General features: G+C 32.3%; 1 protein-coding gene across 4 annotated transcripts in view; it reads left to right on the top strand.

Moving 5' to 3' along the window:
* The window catches only part of LOC148621817 (peroxisomal multifunctional enzyme type 2-like), a 41,877-nt gene extending 27,093 nt beyond the window's left edge, over window positions 1-14,784 (top strand). For 3 of the 4 annotated variants that reach the window (XM_088576559.1, XM_088576558.1, XM_088576560.1), the window contains exons 16-23: window positions 1,435-1,607; window positions 2,472-2,541; window positions 5,895-6,001; window positions 6,326-6,412; window positions 6,804-6,884; window positions 10,711-10,852; window positions 11,936-12,066; window positions 12,820-14,784. In XM_088576559.1, coding sequence (XP_088432685.1) covers window positions 1,435-1,607; window positions 2,472-2,541; window positions 5,895-6,001; window positions 6,326-6,412; window positions 6,804-6,884; window positions 10,711-10,852; window positions 11,936-12,066; window positions 12,820-12,912 — 884 coding nt within the window. In that variant the 3' untranslated portion in view covers window positions 12,913-14,784. Of the gene's footprint in view, window positions 1-1,434; window positions 1,608-2,471; window positions 2,542-5,894; window positions 6,002-6,325; window positions 6,413-6,803; window positions 6,885-10,639; window positions 10,685-10,710; window positions 10,853-11,935; window positions 12,067-12,819 lie in introns of those variants that run through there. The other variant, XM_088576561.1, reaches the window with a different exon arrangement.
* Window positions 14,785-14,853: the final 69 nt, after the last annotated feature.

Here is a 14,853-nt window from a genome sequence, read left to right as displayed (position 1 = left end):
TTATATTTGCTTTACTTTTTTAGCAATACATGTTCCAGCTACTTTATATTTGCTATCCTTTTTTAGCAATACATGTCCCAGTCACTTTATATTTGCTATACTTTTTTAACAATACATGTTCCAGCCACTTTATATTTGCTATACTTTTTTAGCAATACATGTTCCAGTCACTTTATATTTGCTATACTTTTTTTAGCAATACATGTCCCAGTCACTTTATATTTGCTATTCTTTTTTAGCAATACATGTCCCAGTCACTTTATATTTGCTATACTTTTTTTAGCAATACATGTCCCAGTCACTTTATATTTGCTATTCTTTTTTAGCAATACATGCCCCAGTCACTTTATATTTGCTATACTTTTTTAGCAATACATGTTCCAGTCACTTTATATTTGCTATTCTTTTTTAGCAATACATGCCCCAGTCACTTTATATTTGCTATACTTTTTTAGCAATACATGTTCCAGTCACTTTATATTTGCTATACTTTTTTTAGCAATACATGTCCCAGTCACTTTATATTTGCTTTACTTTTTTAGCAATACATGTTCCAGCTACTTTATATTTGCTATCCTTTTTTAGCAATACATGTCCCAGTCACTTTATATTTGCTATACTTTTTTAACAATACATGTTCCAGCCACTTTATATTTGCTATACTTTTTTAGCAATACATGTTCCAGTCACTTTATATTTGCTATACTTTTTTTAGCAATACATGTCCCAGTCACTTTATATTTGCTATTCTTTTTTAGCAATACATGTCCCAGTCACTTTATATTTGCTTTACTTTTTTAGCAATACATGTTCCAGCTACTTTATATTTGCTATCCTTTTTTTAGCAATACATGTCCCAGTCACTTTATATTTGCTATACTTTTTTAACAATATATGTCCCAGCCACTTTATATCAGGTATACATCATCTGTTATGGATCTCATATTAAGACCTATTTTCTGTTTACTATCTTAGTGAATATTCTTTAGTCTTTATGATTAATAACAACATTTCTGTCACACTTTTCTCAGCAACTATTTATAGGTATTTCTTACAAATTAAAAAAGCTAGATTTGATTAGGTTGGGTACCACTAGTTGCATTCCTCAAAGATTTAATTAATTAAAATGAGAATATTCCATATAGCTGGTTTAATATTTGTAGGGTGCTAATTTTTGTGTATTTTAGCAGTCTGGATATAAATGCCAAAATAAATTCTGCAAAATATTGACTCATTGCTTAAGACCTTAGCGTTCCACTAAGTATTTGCCAAAATTAGAAACATTGAAATTTATCGTATACCTTTTTGCCTCAAAACTGCCAAATTTTACCCCAGCCAAAATTTCCTGCCATATAGAATATCATTACTGTTAAAAGAAAATTAGTCTGTATATAATATTACATTTTTTGACTTTTCAATGACTTATTGTTTCAGTGGACACATATGATGAGAAGAATGAGAAAGTAGCCTATAACCAGTTTTCTACCTTTGTTGTTGGAGCTGGTAAATTTGGTGGGAAGAGAAATTCTGATAAGGCTAGAAATACTGCAAATCCACCATCCAGACGTCCTGATGCTTCTGTACAGCAAAACACTAGTGTTGATCAAGTAAGATATTTATTGAGTTTTTAATGTTACTTAAAAACCAAACAGAAAATAACAAAGAGACATTTGAGGGCTGTGAAATATAAAAAAAAATAAACAAAAAGACAAGCAGTTAGAATGTATCATAATGATAATTGATAATGTAAAAAAATAAATTGAAGACCTATTTTCTTATACATGTATACAAGTGCCGGTATTTTATTGGTTATTTGCATCTACAATGATAATTTTACTTATAAAGGAAACATATATTGTAAACGAAACTAAAATTACTTGAAACTCTGTATTCTATCTATCCTTAAGGAGGTAGACCTAGGGTAAGGGACATAACTCTTGAAATCAGTGATATGTTTGTATCATATTCAATTTCATTCTGATTTGGACTGATTTCATTCTGTTTCAAAGAAAAGCTTGAAAGGCTTTGATGGAATTGAATATGATACAAACATATCACCGATTTCCCGAAGTAAGTCCCTTACCCTAGGTTTTCCTCCTTAATTACATGATGTGTCCATACATATTTGGTTTCAGTTATGAAAGCAGGTGATAACTTCTTGTACTTCATTAAAATGTTTCTTTTATCATAAAGTTATTGTATTAATATGATTATTATTTAACATTTATTAAATAAACTGAAATATATCATTTTAAATGATAATTATGAACTTTTTATCATATCGTAATATGCATTCTTAAATGTAGGAATGATTTAATGTGGGAATGTTACAAATCTTAAGACCTATTATTTCCCAGAATTTCCCCTTTTCTGATATTCTTGAGTATTTCCCAGAACTGGAATTCGCCAAAACTACCAGTTGAAATTACCTTCTATGATATTTCCTACTCTGTCTTTTAATTTTGTTATAGGCAGCTCTTTACAGACTCAATGGAGATAAGAACCCTTTACATATTGATCCCAGTTTTGCTGCAATGGGAGGTATGTGTCTCACCTTAATTGATAGTAATTTCAAGAATCTTAGTGCTGAGTCTTGAGACAATAAGTAATATTTTCTGACAATAATGGAAATTGAATTATTCAAAGCACTTTTAAAATACATTGCATGGTTTAAAAACAGGCAACCCCTTTTTTGCACCAAAACTCATTTTTCCCAGTTTTTCAAATTAAGTGGTTAAATTATGCCAGAAAAATAAGAATCCTTTTGTGCCAAAATATAGGTGAATTTGCAATTTTCTTAATACTACCCAGTATTTATTGTAAATATTGTAAATATTGAAATTATTGAAATTATGAAACAAACTGGACCCTTCTCCTTTCATCTGAGCTTGGGACCGACAGCTAGGTTTTCATATTCATTTAAAAGTTATTTTCCTTTTTCCTTTTGTTATTTGACTCAACATCCATTTTTCTGATCTATATATCATACTGACCATTTATTATGCCCATTAAAATCGGTAAGACTTCAGTTTTAATTGCTGAAAACTAATCATTTTTTTCCATCAACTTTTGTGTGAAAAATTTTTTTGAAAGCAAGAAACAATAGTTCCAAGTAGACCATTTCATTAGTGCCCTGCTACAAATGTTGTGGTCGCCATATAGTGATCACTTCATCCATCCGTTACAAACCTATGTCCAGGCTGTAACTTTTTTATCTTTTGATGTTGGCTTCTGATATTTGTCTGTAAGTAGATCACATAAAGATGATGTGTCATGTTCCATAGATAGTGGTCAATGACCTTGAACTATGACCTCAACGTGGAATTCCTGTTTTTAGTGACGAACTCTTGTCCGGACTGTAACTTTTTTTGTCTTTTGATATGACTTAATTGACGGAGGAGCCCACAGAGATGGATTCCATCTCAATGATTTTTAGTTTTCAGGTAAATGTAATAGTAAAATGATATAGTTCTAGCCAAAATTTTGAGAAAACTTTAAAATAATTGCATTTCTGACTAATTTTTTTTACAATAAGAATGTGGTCATATGAAAATAATAAACAGTAAGACTTTGGAGGTATTTGAAATGTACAACTTTATCATGGGCAATTCTTTGAATGTGTGATAAATGGTGGCATACTTTTTATGGGGACACATTCAAATTAATGAAATTATTGCCAGAAAGTAATCAATTCTGCAAATTATCAGTCTTTCATGAAGAAGATAACTTTTACAAAGCATAAAAATATAAAACCTTTCTTTCATATTGAATAGTTCATTTTCAAAGATATCTCCATATGTACTATGGGTAAATATAGTTTTATACGACCGGAACATATTTTTCACTTTTATATTGGTATAGTGCTTTTGTCATCGTTGACTGTGTCGTCGTCATTTGTAGACACTAGGTTTTCGTGTGATAATTTTAGTCTGAGTTGGTTGATCTTTATTTAATTTAATAATAAGGTTCCAAACCACAAAAGAAAGGTTGGTTTTTGGCTGATTGCCCAACCGTTTTAAAGAGTAATCAAGGGAACCAAGGTTATAGTAGTAATCAAAAGAATGTAATCCAGGGACAAAGACCAGACATGGAAAACAGACATATACAACATAGAACAGAATAACTAAAATCATACATAAAAAGTAACAAAAGCAAATGAGCAACTCGGACTCCACTAAAAACTTGGAGCATGGACCAGGTACACCGGTAGGGTAAGCGTCCTCTGCTTTTCTAGAAACACCTGCCGAGGTGCTCATAAATAGTCAAGTCCAGGGTAGATGAAAGAGGAAAGGAAAACTATGACACATTGAACAAATCAGTTTTCATGGCGCAGATGGATACACCATCACAATCCACAAGTTCATGATAACGGTCATAAAACTTTTGTAGCGATGACTTCAATCTTGTAGCAACATAATCCTGCTCCAGAAGCCTATTTGTTAGAATTCTAGCATGATACAATAAGTCTGTGTAGTCTCGGCAAGCTCTGGCGTAACGTGTGAGTTGTGATATGAACATTTCATATGCAGGTGCTGAAGGGATATTGCACATAGATGAAAGGAAAGTTGACAATTTTGAATGAAAAGTCAATACGTTAGTTTGGTCAATAGTTTTCCTTTACCATCGATTTCTAAGTGTAGGTCAAGATATGAGGCTGACTTCACAGTGTCTGTAGTATCCTTTATCTCAAGGTCTTTGGGGGTAGATGCCATGTATCAAATCCCCAAAATTAGGATTGTTTAATATGTCATCTATATAGCGGAAAATGAGATTAAAGGATCTAGCTAAATGATATTCTTTCTTTTGGATCAGGTCAGCTATAAAGAGACCAAAAAGGGGCCTAAAACAAATATTTAATGGAACTATATAACTCCAATAAAAGCATAGGAATGTCTATGATATTGTTCTAAGATATTCTATACCACAATGGTCAGACTTGGGTTGATGATGGGGTAAACACTTGAGCTTTTCAGAAAATTCCTGAGATACAGAAAATAACTTCGCTATTAATGAATGAGTCTTTTTGAAATTGTATTACAAGGTGCATACCAAAAAAAGAAAGACAGGCATTGATTTTTGGGGTTGTGACTTGAGCCAAGTAAGAATAAGAGGCCACAAAGGGTCCAGAAACAAGTTTTTTGCCCCTAATTTCTTGACCATAGCATGTTTATTTCTGGTCTGACTTTGAAATTTTTTTTATTGAATTCTTCATGAAAGTTCTTGCCTGCATTTTTCAATCAGATTTTGGAATCTTTTACAGTTATCAAAATATTAGGGGCCGAAGGGGCCACCACCAAAAAATCGTCTTTTTTATTTTTGTGCAATTTTGAATAATTTTTTTTTATTACTTTCCTCAGGAAAATCCTTGCCTGCATTTTTCAATCAGATTTCAGATATTTCTGAAGGTTTTTGAGATATAAAGGGTCAAAGGGGACCACACCCCAAAAATTTGACTTTTTATTATATTTTTGGTGAGATTTTGAAATATTTTTTATTAGATTCAATATGAAAAACCCAGCCTCAAAATAAGGGCTCTTAGGAGTTTGCTTACCAAATTAACTCTATCATTTACTGTTCTTGAGATAATGAGGTACAAAGTGATCTATGGATGCACCCTGAAGCAGGCCTTTATACTTTAATTGAATTTCAAAACATTGTGCCATGTTGTGTCCCAATGAGTTGATGTGTCCATAATGAACTGTAAGCCCCTATGTTTAGTTACTGTGTCCACACTTGCCTCAAGTGAACAATGTTTAACTGGCTACAGTCGTGTCATGCTACACTCAATGAAGCTTTATATTCCTCATTAGTTTGACCAAAGATGGATCAAAACATCCTTATCCTATACCATTTAGCTTTGAATACATAAACATATTCAACCCATTTCATTTCAGGTTTTGATAAACCTATTTTACATGGACTATGTAGTTTTGGTTTTGCCACCAGACATGTGATGCAGACCTACTGTAATAATGATGTCACTAAAGTCAAAGCCATTAAAGTAAGCGAGTTTTTGTTGATTAGATTTGTATGCCTATATGAACCAGGGCCCCAGGGGCATTAAGTTCCCTATCTCATAATATATTTCATTACAAAAATCTAAGCAGCCCTTGTAGGGAATGATTTCAAATTTGATGTGCATCTTCACCTTGGTGGATTTTTCTCTGTGTATAAAGTATCTATTAAGAACCAGGGTATAAATCCTGGTAATTCTAACATGTAAGCTTTAAAGCTCAGTCACACATCCAACTTCTTGATTTATGGAACATTTTTTGGGAGATCATTTTATAGTATTCAGAGATTATTTTGATATTTTATTTTACAGGTAAGATTTGCCAAACCTGTGCTTCCCGGACAGACATTACAGACAGACATGTGGAAGGAAGGTAGTCGTGTTTTCTTCCAATGCAAGGTAAATATTCACTCAGTTTGGAGGTCTTGTTTAGGCATTGTGTTTACATACTATTTTTTGCCATTTTGGCAGTGATAAGAAAAGCAGGAAAATTAGGTACTCACAAAATTGATTTTTAACACTATTTTAAAGAAATCATTTTTTGAAACCACGAAAATTGATATCCCCTTGTCATTTGTCCAATTTGCTATGTAAGGAAATTCATCAGGTATTGGTCACTCAATCAAGAAATACCAACTATATCCCATGAAGTTTAATATTTCATTCACTGTAATTTGCATGATACCAGAGTACATTGTACTATGATTTTATTGTCCAAATTCTTTTAATGCTAAAACTTTATATATGTCAATCTTTCATTTAAATCAAGATGAATGTTTTATATTTTCAGGTTGTAGAGACTGGGAATGTGTCATTATCTGGTGCTTACATTGACCTGAATGAATCTTCTTCATCACAACAAGCAACACAGGTATAGAAGATTTTATTTTTAAACAATTTCTTGGTATGTTTGGCACAGACCATTTTTAGACTGAGGGGAGTCTGGGATTATTTTAAAGAAAATAAAATTATTAAAAATTCAGGCAAAAAGATATTTTTACTCTGCCATGGACAGAAAACAAAATTATGATGAACTATTCCTCCCATTACTTAACAGTGTAGATTTTCAAATTCAATTTTTCTACTCTGGTTTCTGCTAAAAAAAAAAAAGAACTATTTTTGCACATGCTCGAAATATTTTTTTCTAATTCAGCGTTAAATTCCAGCTCCCTCCTCGAGAAGAATATGGTCCGTGCCCCAACTTGACAAGTAATTGGTAGATTGGAATCACCTTGTCTGACATACTGTCGGTCATTATTTCAATACAAAATTTTGTTGCAATTATCTCAATTTCCAATGATTGCATTAACTTCAAATTTGGTGTCTGGCTTTTAAACAATTTTAGTTGCTGTCCAATATGTGAAACTTTGCCTTTTTTTGATATACGGAATGATAGAGAAAATTTTTGTCATAGTAATCTTGGCAGCCTCTGGATGGTTTGATTTCAAATGTAGTTTATATAGATAAGCAGTTTTGGTTGCCGTCTAATATCAACCTCTGGTTTTTAATGTGATGGTCATATTAATAGTATACCTAGCACAACAACTCTTGCAACTTACCCATAGTATTTATTTTGCTTTACTGAAAACAGAATGTGTAACATTGAAATTCAAAATTTATTTTGCTGGAGCAAATCTAGTAATGTTTAACCCTTTCAGTACCCTAAGATTTTGGTGTATCTTACCCTTGTGTGCCAAGCTTTGGTTTTTTTTTTTCAAAGTACACATGGAATATCCCTGTCAGTGGCATCAACACTACTTGACCAATTGGAAACGAACTTTGAATGAATGTTCCTTGTGGTATCCTGCATAGAACTGAAGTGGGGATTTTTTATCTGTCGGAAAAACATTCTTGCCATTACTAAAAATAGATCATATGGTCAGGCAGTAGTTTTTTTCGCATATACCTTGAAAACTGTTAGGTTTAGCCAAATTCTAATATGGTTATAAGTGTTCAGCATGATGAGATCTATCTCTGGTCAAATTGTCATTTTAATCTGTCAGAAGTTTTTCTCTTGTATCTCCAGAATTGTTAGGTTAAGCCAAATTCTTTTATTGCCAAAACGATCCTTATCATAAGGCCTACAAAAGACCTTGAGCGATCAAAATTGTTTGACGACTCCTTGTTAGAGTTACTGCCCTTGAAAGGCAAAAAAATGAGGTTTTTAGCAGTTTTCAGCCAATATCTTGAAAACTATAATAGATAGAAAGAAACTTTTGATTGCTTAAACCATTCTTATTAGAAGGCCTACAAAAGTCTGCAAGGATCAAAGTTGTCAGACGATCCTTGTTAGAATTATTGTCCTTGAAAGGCAAAAAATTAAGTTTTTAGCAGTTTTCAGCCAATATCTTGAAAACTATAATAAATAGAAAGAAACTTTCAATTGATGAAATGATCCTTATGAAAAGTCCTACCAAAGTCTTTATGAGTCAAAATTGTTGGACAACTCCTTGTTAGAGTTATTGCCCTTGAAAGGCAAAAATTAAACCAGGTGAGTGATTCAGGCTCCTGGGAGCCTCTTGTTTTCACCAGTACTACTTGATAATAATGTTGATATGTCTTTTTCAGCCGTAATACACGAATCTGCAATATATATCAAAGGCAAAATACAATTGTCAGTTTAAAATTCAAACGAGTAATCAAGGGAAACAAGGTTATAGCGGTAATCAAAAGAATATAATCGAGGGACAAAGACCAGACATGGAAAACAGACACACACAACAAAGAACATAGAGTAACTAAAATCATACGTACAAAGTAACAAAAGCAAATTCGCAACTCAGACTCCACTAAAAACTGGGTGCATGGACCAGGTGCACCGGTAGGGTAAATGTCCTCTGCTTATCTAGAAACACCCGCCGAGTTGCTGATAAAAAGTCAAGTCCGGGGTAGATGAAAGAGGAAAGGAAAACTATGACATGTTGAACAAATCAGTTTTCATGGCACAGATGGATACACCGTAACAATCCACGAGTTCATGATGACAGCCATAAAACTTTTGTAGTGATGACTTCAATCTTGTAGCAACATAACCCTGCTGCAGAAGCCTATTTGTTAGAATTCTAGCACGATACAAAAAGTCTGTGTAGTCTCGGCAAGCTCTGGCATAACGTATGAGTTGTGATATGAACACTTCATATGCAGGTGCTGAAGGGATGTTGCCACAGATGAAAGGAAAGTTGACAATTTTGAATGATTAGACATCAAGTTTGTCGTAAAATTTGGTCAATAGTTTTCCTTTACCTTCGGTTTCTAAGTGTAGGTCAAGATATGAGGCTAACTTCACAGTGTCTGTAGTATCCTTTATCTCAAGTTCTTTGGGGGTAGATGTGATGTATCAGATCCCCAAAATGAGGATTGTTTAAAGATAATACGTCATCTATTTAGCGGAAACTGAGGTTAAAGGATATAGCTAAACGATAGATGATCGGATCAGATCAGCTATAAAGTCAGCCTCATAAGAGTGAAGGAATAGGTCAGCAAGTAGAGGAGCACAATTAGTTCCCATTGGAATGCTGACCGTTTGTTGAAAAACGTGTCCACCACACTGGACAAATATGTTGTCGATTAAAAATTCCAGCATTTTGTAAACATCTTCTGTATATTTGGAAGATGATTTGGAATTATTTCTTACTAAGTATGAGGAATCTCTACCAAGAACTATATATTTTTTTCTAGGTGTACCATCTTTTATGGAAAAACAACAATGTATAATGTTTTTAAGTCAGGATTTTAACTCAGTATGTGGAATAGAAGTATACAGTGTTGAAAAATCATAGGTTTTAATGCTATTATATTCTGATAATAGTCTTGAACTGATTGTCTCCAAAAGATCTTTCGAATTTTTCAGGATCCACATTGAATTAATACCACTACGGGAGTAACAAGTGTTGTGGTAGGACTGCAAACCCTCTTTGACAGCTGTGAGTATAGAAGTTAAAAGTTTTGAAAGAGGTTTGGTGGTACATTTTGCAGATCCAGCTATGTAACATTGTTTGTATGGATTCTTGTGGTGTTTAGGAATCCAGTATGTAGATGGTAAATCACAGTCATCGTCCTTGGTAGAGTGACCAAAAGAGGATAGCACAAATTTATAGTTTTCCACAATTTCTTCTTTGTGGTAGCAGTATAGGTCTTATCACTGCTATTATTTTCTACGTCTACCTCTGATAATAAACATTGGATGTAAAACGCTTTGCTGACAAAAACAATGCTGCTTTGGGATTTGTTTGCTGGTACGACAACATATTTGTCATGTGTAGTAGAAAATGTTCTTGCTACATCAGGGTCCTTGAAAACTGATGTAGCATTGGCACTCATTGACTTACTTAAAATTTTCATCTGTTTCAAAATTAAGGACCTCACGACCTTCAACCACTCTGACAGAGAATCAATGTCTTCTTGTTCTCGTTTTATCCATTTTCTTGCGTAGTCCTCCACGGCATCCATAAGAACTTTAAAGTTATAATTCCAATTTATGGAGTGGGGTTCACAGTACTTGGACTTTTAGATTTGAACTGCATCAACACATATCTAAATGACTTTATATTAAAAATATACACTCCCAGATACATAAAGATTAAATTTGAGCTTAGGTTAACTTATAACATTTCTTGTATTTCACAGTCATCAGGAGCATCATTGAAGAGTGATTGACCTACTTAAGGTTAACTTATAACATTTCTTGTATTTCACAGTCATCAGGAGCATCGTTGAAGAGTGACAGTTTGTTTACAATGCTGCAATCCAAAGTTAAGGAGCAGCCTGGACTTGCAAAGAAGATGAATTCTGTATTCTTGTTTGATATATTACAAGGAGGAAAATCTTCTGCCAAGTGGAGTATGTTGTCTTTTTGATCAAATATTTCTGACTTCATAGCTCCATCTGTTTCATTCAAGTGAATGCCTATATTGTCCATAAGCCTGGATTTATAATTTTCTGTGTTCAGCTTAAGTATGTACCTTTAGTTTTAAATTGATATAATGGGCTAACTATTGTTTGCTATGTATCATCTTTTTTGTGAACTTCTAAACTGTAATGTCAAGTTACTTTTATCTTTGTATTTCATGTCATAAGCTCACCTGGCCATAGGCTATGTAAGCTATTGCCATCACTTGGCGTCCATCATCGTCATCGTCGTTGTCGCTGTTACTAAAAATAGAACATAGGGGTCAGACAGCAGATTTTGCATATATCTCCAAAACAGTTATGTTTAGCCAAATTCTGACTTGATAAAAGTATTCAGCATGATGAGCTGTATCTGTGGACAAATTTTGGTGAAAATCTGTTGACCCATGTTGGAGTTATTGCCCTTTTTGGACGTTTTTTTGCAGTTTCTGATGTTATTTAAAAAATCTTCACCTCAGAAACTATGGTACAGAATTCAATGAAAGTTGGTATTTTTGTATTTTAGGGTATCTTTAACAAAATGATCGTTTGGATTTTTGATTGGTGAAAAAACATGGCTGCCTTCACTAAAAATAGAACATAGGGGTTGTACAGTAGTTTTTTGCATATATCTCCAAAACCGTTAGGTTTGGCCAATATCTTTCAATTGCTGAAATATCCTTATTATAAGGCCTACAAAAGTCATCACGGATCAAAGTTGTCAGATGACTCCATGTAAGGGTTATTGCCCTTGAGAGGTGAAAAATTACGTTTTTTGCAGTTATCAGTCAGTATCTTTAAAATTATAATAGATAGAATGAAACTTTTGATTGATGAAATGATCCTCATGATAAGTCCTACCAAAGTCTTCATCGAGTCAAAATTGTCGGACAGTTTCTTGTTAGAGTTATTGCCCTTGAAAACAAAAATTTAACCAGTTGAGCAATTCAGACTCCTGGGAACCTCTTGTTTTTACCATTACATTATATTCTAGTGCAATGATTTATATAAAATGATTTTTATTTTTGTTTCTAGCTGTAGATATGAAATCAGGCACCGGAGAAATTTACAGAGGTGATCCAAAGAACAAAAAGGCAGATTGTACCATGATCATGGATGATGCTGATATGGTGGCCATGGCAACGGGAAAACTAAATGGGCAACAGGTATATATGCTTCCTTTAACAAAATGATCTTTAATAAAGTGTATAATCTATTTTCATGTATAAAATCAACAAACATATTCAATACAATAAAAAGAAGAATTATAATACAATAATGGCCAAAGTCACCAGCGATGTTTTTTATACCCCTGCCTTGTTGGAGATATCGTATAGCAGATTAATTTGTTGGTTGTAAAATTTGGAGATTTTTAAGCAAAAACTTATACAAAAAACTTTTGTATTTCTTATTTTGACAGAAGATTAGTGGTGTACTGAGTATTTTGGGTCTTTTAGAAAGACTGCTTAAATACGCCAAAATTAGCACCCCACGAAAATTACCCGCTTTATGGTAAATAGTGATCATGGTGTCTTTCCATCCGTTCATTCATCTTTTTGTAATTTTGTAATTGTTTTCGCTTCTACTGCTTATCTTTTGATGGAATCTTCATATAGGTATACCATATTGTAGGATTTGACTAATTTTACACTTCTGACTATTTGTTTAATTGCATACTGGATGTTGTGGAGCAATTTTAATACTATAATGATATAGCAATAATATTTTTAAGGACTACTTGTATGTGGTCAAAACATTTCAATTTAAAAAAAATTTGCAACCTTTATAAGGTTGAAATTAAAGTACTTTTTTTTCTTTGTTGTTTATAAAAAGGAGAGATAATTTAATCATTGATACATTTAATACATGTAGTAACTCATTAAATAACATTCCTAAGCTGTCTTTAAATCTATTTTCAGGCATTTATGACTGGTAAATTAAAGGTGAAAGGAAATATAATGTTAGCCCAAAAATTGGGAGACTTATTTGCTGCTGCACAGTCAAAGTTATAATTAAATTGGACGTATTGTTTTAGAATATCAGATTTTAATAAGTGTCAGTCTTAACATATTTGAAACTACAATAAATCTATAATTGTTTAGTGAATATTTTTGCTAATAAATATGATATCCAAATTAATGCTGGATTGAAAGTATACAATGATTATTTGGCTAGTCAGTCTAGATACACAATATTCAGTAGGTTTTATATCTAATATTCAGAGGATATACATATTGACTATAATATAAACAATATACCCATATTTATATGTTTGAATTGAAAAATTTTTAAAAAGTGACAAATTTTGTTTACTTTGCTTTGTTTTCAACATATAAGTATGTTTCTGTACCATGAAAAATGAAAGAAATGATCTATGTGAATATTAAAATCCCATTCAAATAAATGGAACAAGTCATGGAATTAACACTGCAAAGATTTCTTATAAATGCAAACTCTGTGTAAAAAGAACCAACACATTACAACCAGATACATTGACCTTTCCTCACTTTATGAACATTTTAAAAATTCTTTTCTATGGAATTAAGATGAATTTTGGGGAGCAACATGTTGTCAAATATTACATCTCAACTATATAGAATTTTTTTTTCATGTGGAATTCAAGAATTTGTGTAAGAACAAGTTGTTGAATTATATCTTAACTCAAAAAGATGTAGAATAAGTCATAAGAAATAAAGGCAGCTTCCAATGGCACACTTTCCATTAAGTTAATATTCATTACTAATGCTGTTCTGTAATATCAAATAAGTGTGGATTAGATCATTTTCATGTGTGAATGGACAAAATGGTTAATTCTTTCAAATGAGTGAATTATCAGAATTCATGTACAAACTTATATCTATTGTTAAACTTACTGAGTATTCACATCTATAATGATTTGTTGTTTCTAAATATTTAGAAAAAATGATAAGGCTCTGTATTACTTGATTTTAAAAGTGATAATACAATGTACTTGGTAAAACCTACCAATCAATTGAAATGTGCTACATATTATCGTGGCATAGTTTTCTTGTTTTTTAGATTGGTCAATTATATTACAATTTCATTTGCTGAGTTCAAGGGAACAAATATTGTGTAGATTGACCTTGTTCTTACCTTTAACCATTTGAGATTTTCTTGTCTCCCCCATGGGTGAATCATATTATGATGTCGTGTGTATACAAAAGAACTGTTGCAAGAAGAGCATACAACTAACTTGAGTAGATAATATAAGGCATCATTTTTTAAGATTTCAATGCTCTTCACAATGGGAAATCTCTGTTCATGAGACTTCTTAGTATTGCACTCTCTGTTGTGTTTAAATATCTGATTAATGAAGGTGATAGATTGTTGATTGATTTTGTTAACATCTTTATACTTAAATATTATTTTCTTTAATAAATGTAATGTAAAATTTTAATCTATTACTCAAAAAGGGTTTGGTTTTTCTATTTATCCTGTCAACAGTTTTTCACTATTGACCAGGGTAATAGTGTCCTACCCATATTTTGTTGTTTTTTTTTTATTCCATCTGGTCATTATTGGTTAATCAAAATTCAGATGTTCTCCAGGTTTGACCTTAAACAATATTAAAATCCATGCAATACTGCATGATCAAACCACAATCAACAATCGTGGTCCTTCAATTCGTTTTGTGGATTATGAAGGCATTATTTTGATTCAGTATCGTAGAACATTTGTCGACTGTTCATTTGGGAAATATCGATTGTTAATATTTTAATCCTTTATACCAACTATTACCTGTAGCAGCTAATATTACACTGTCCCTCTCATGACCATTCAACAAATGAATAATGGTGTATTGTGTGTATTTTTTGTGATCTGTGATATGATTATGAAATTAATAAATGGATGTAGATATTCTGTATTGTTTGTGTGTGAATGATCAGTCGTGTATTAAATTAAAAAAAACGAAACAAAAACAAAAATAAAAA

The sequence above is a fragment of the Perna viridis genome, chromosome 3 (genome assembly GCF_037379345.1).
Source record: "Perna viridis isolate PV_CMFRI_1.1 ecotype Kerala chromosome 3, ASM3737934v1, whole genome shotgun sequence".
Lineage (NCBI taxonomy): Eukaryota > Metazoa > Mollusca > Bivalvia > Mytilida > Mytilidae > Perna > Perna viridis.
This window is presented reverse-complemented; position numbering and strand designations above follow the sequence as displayed.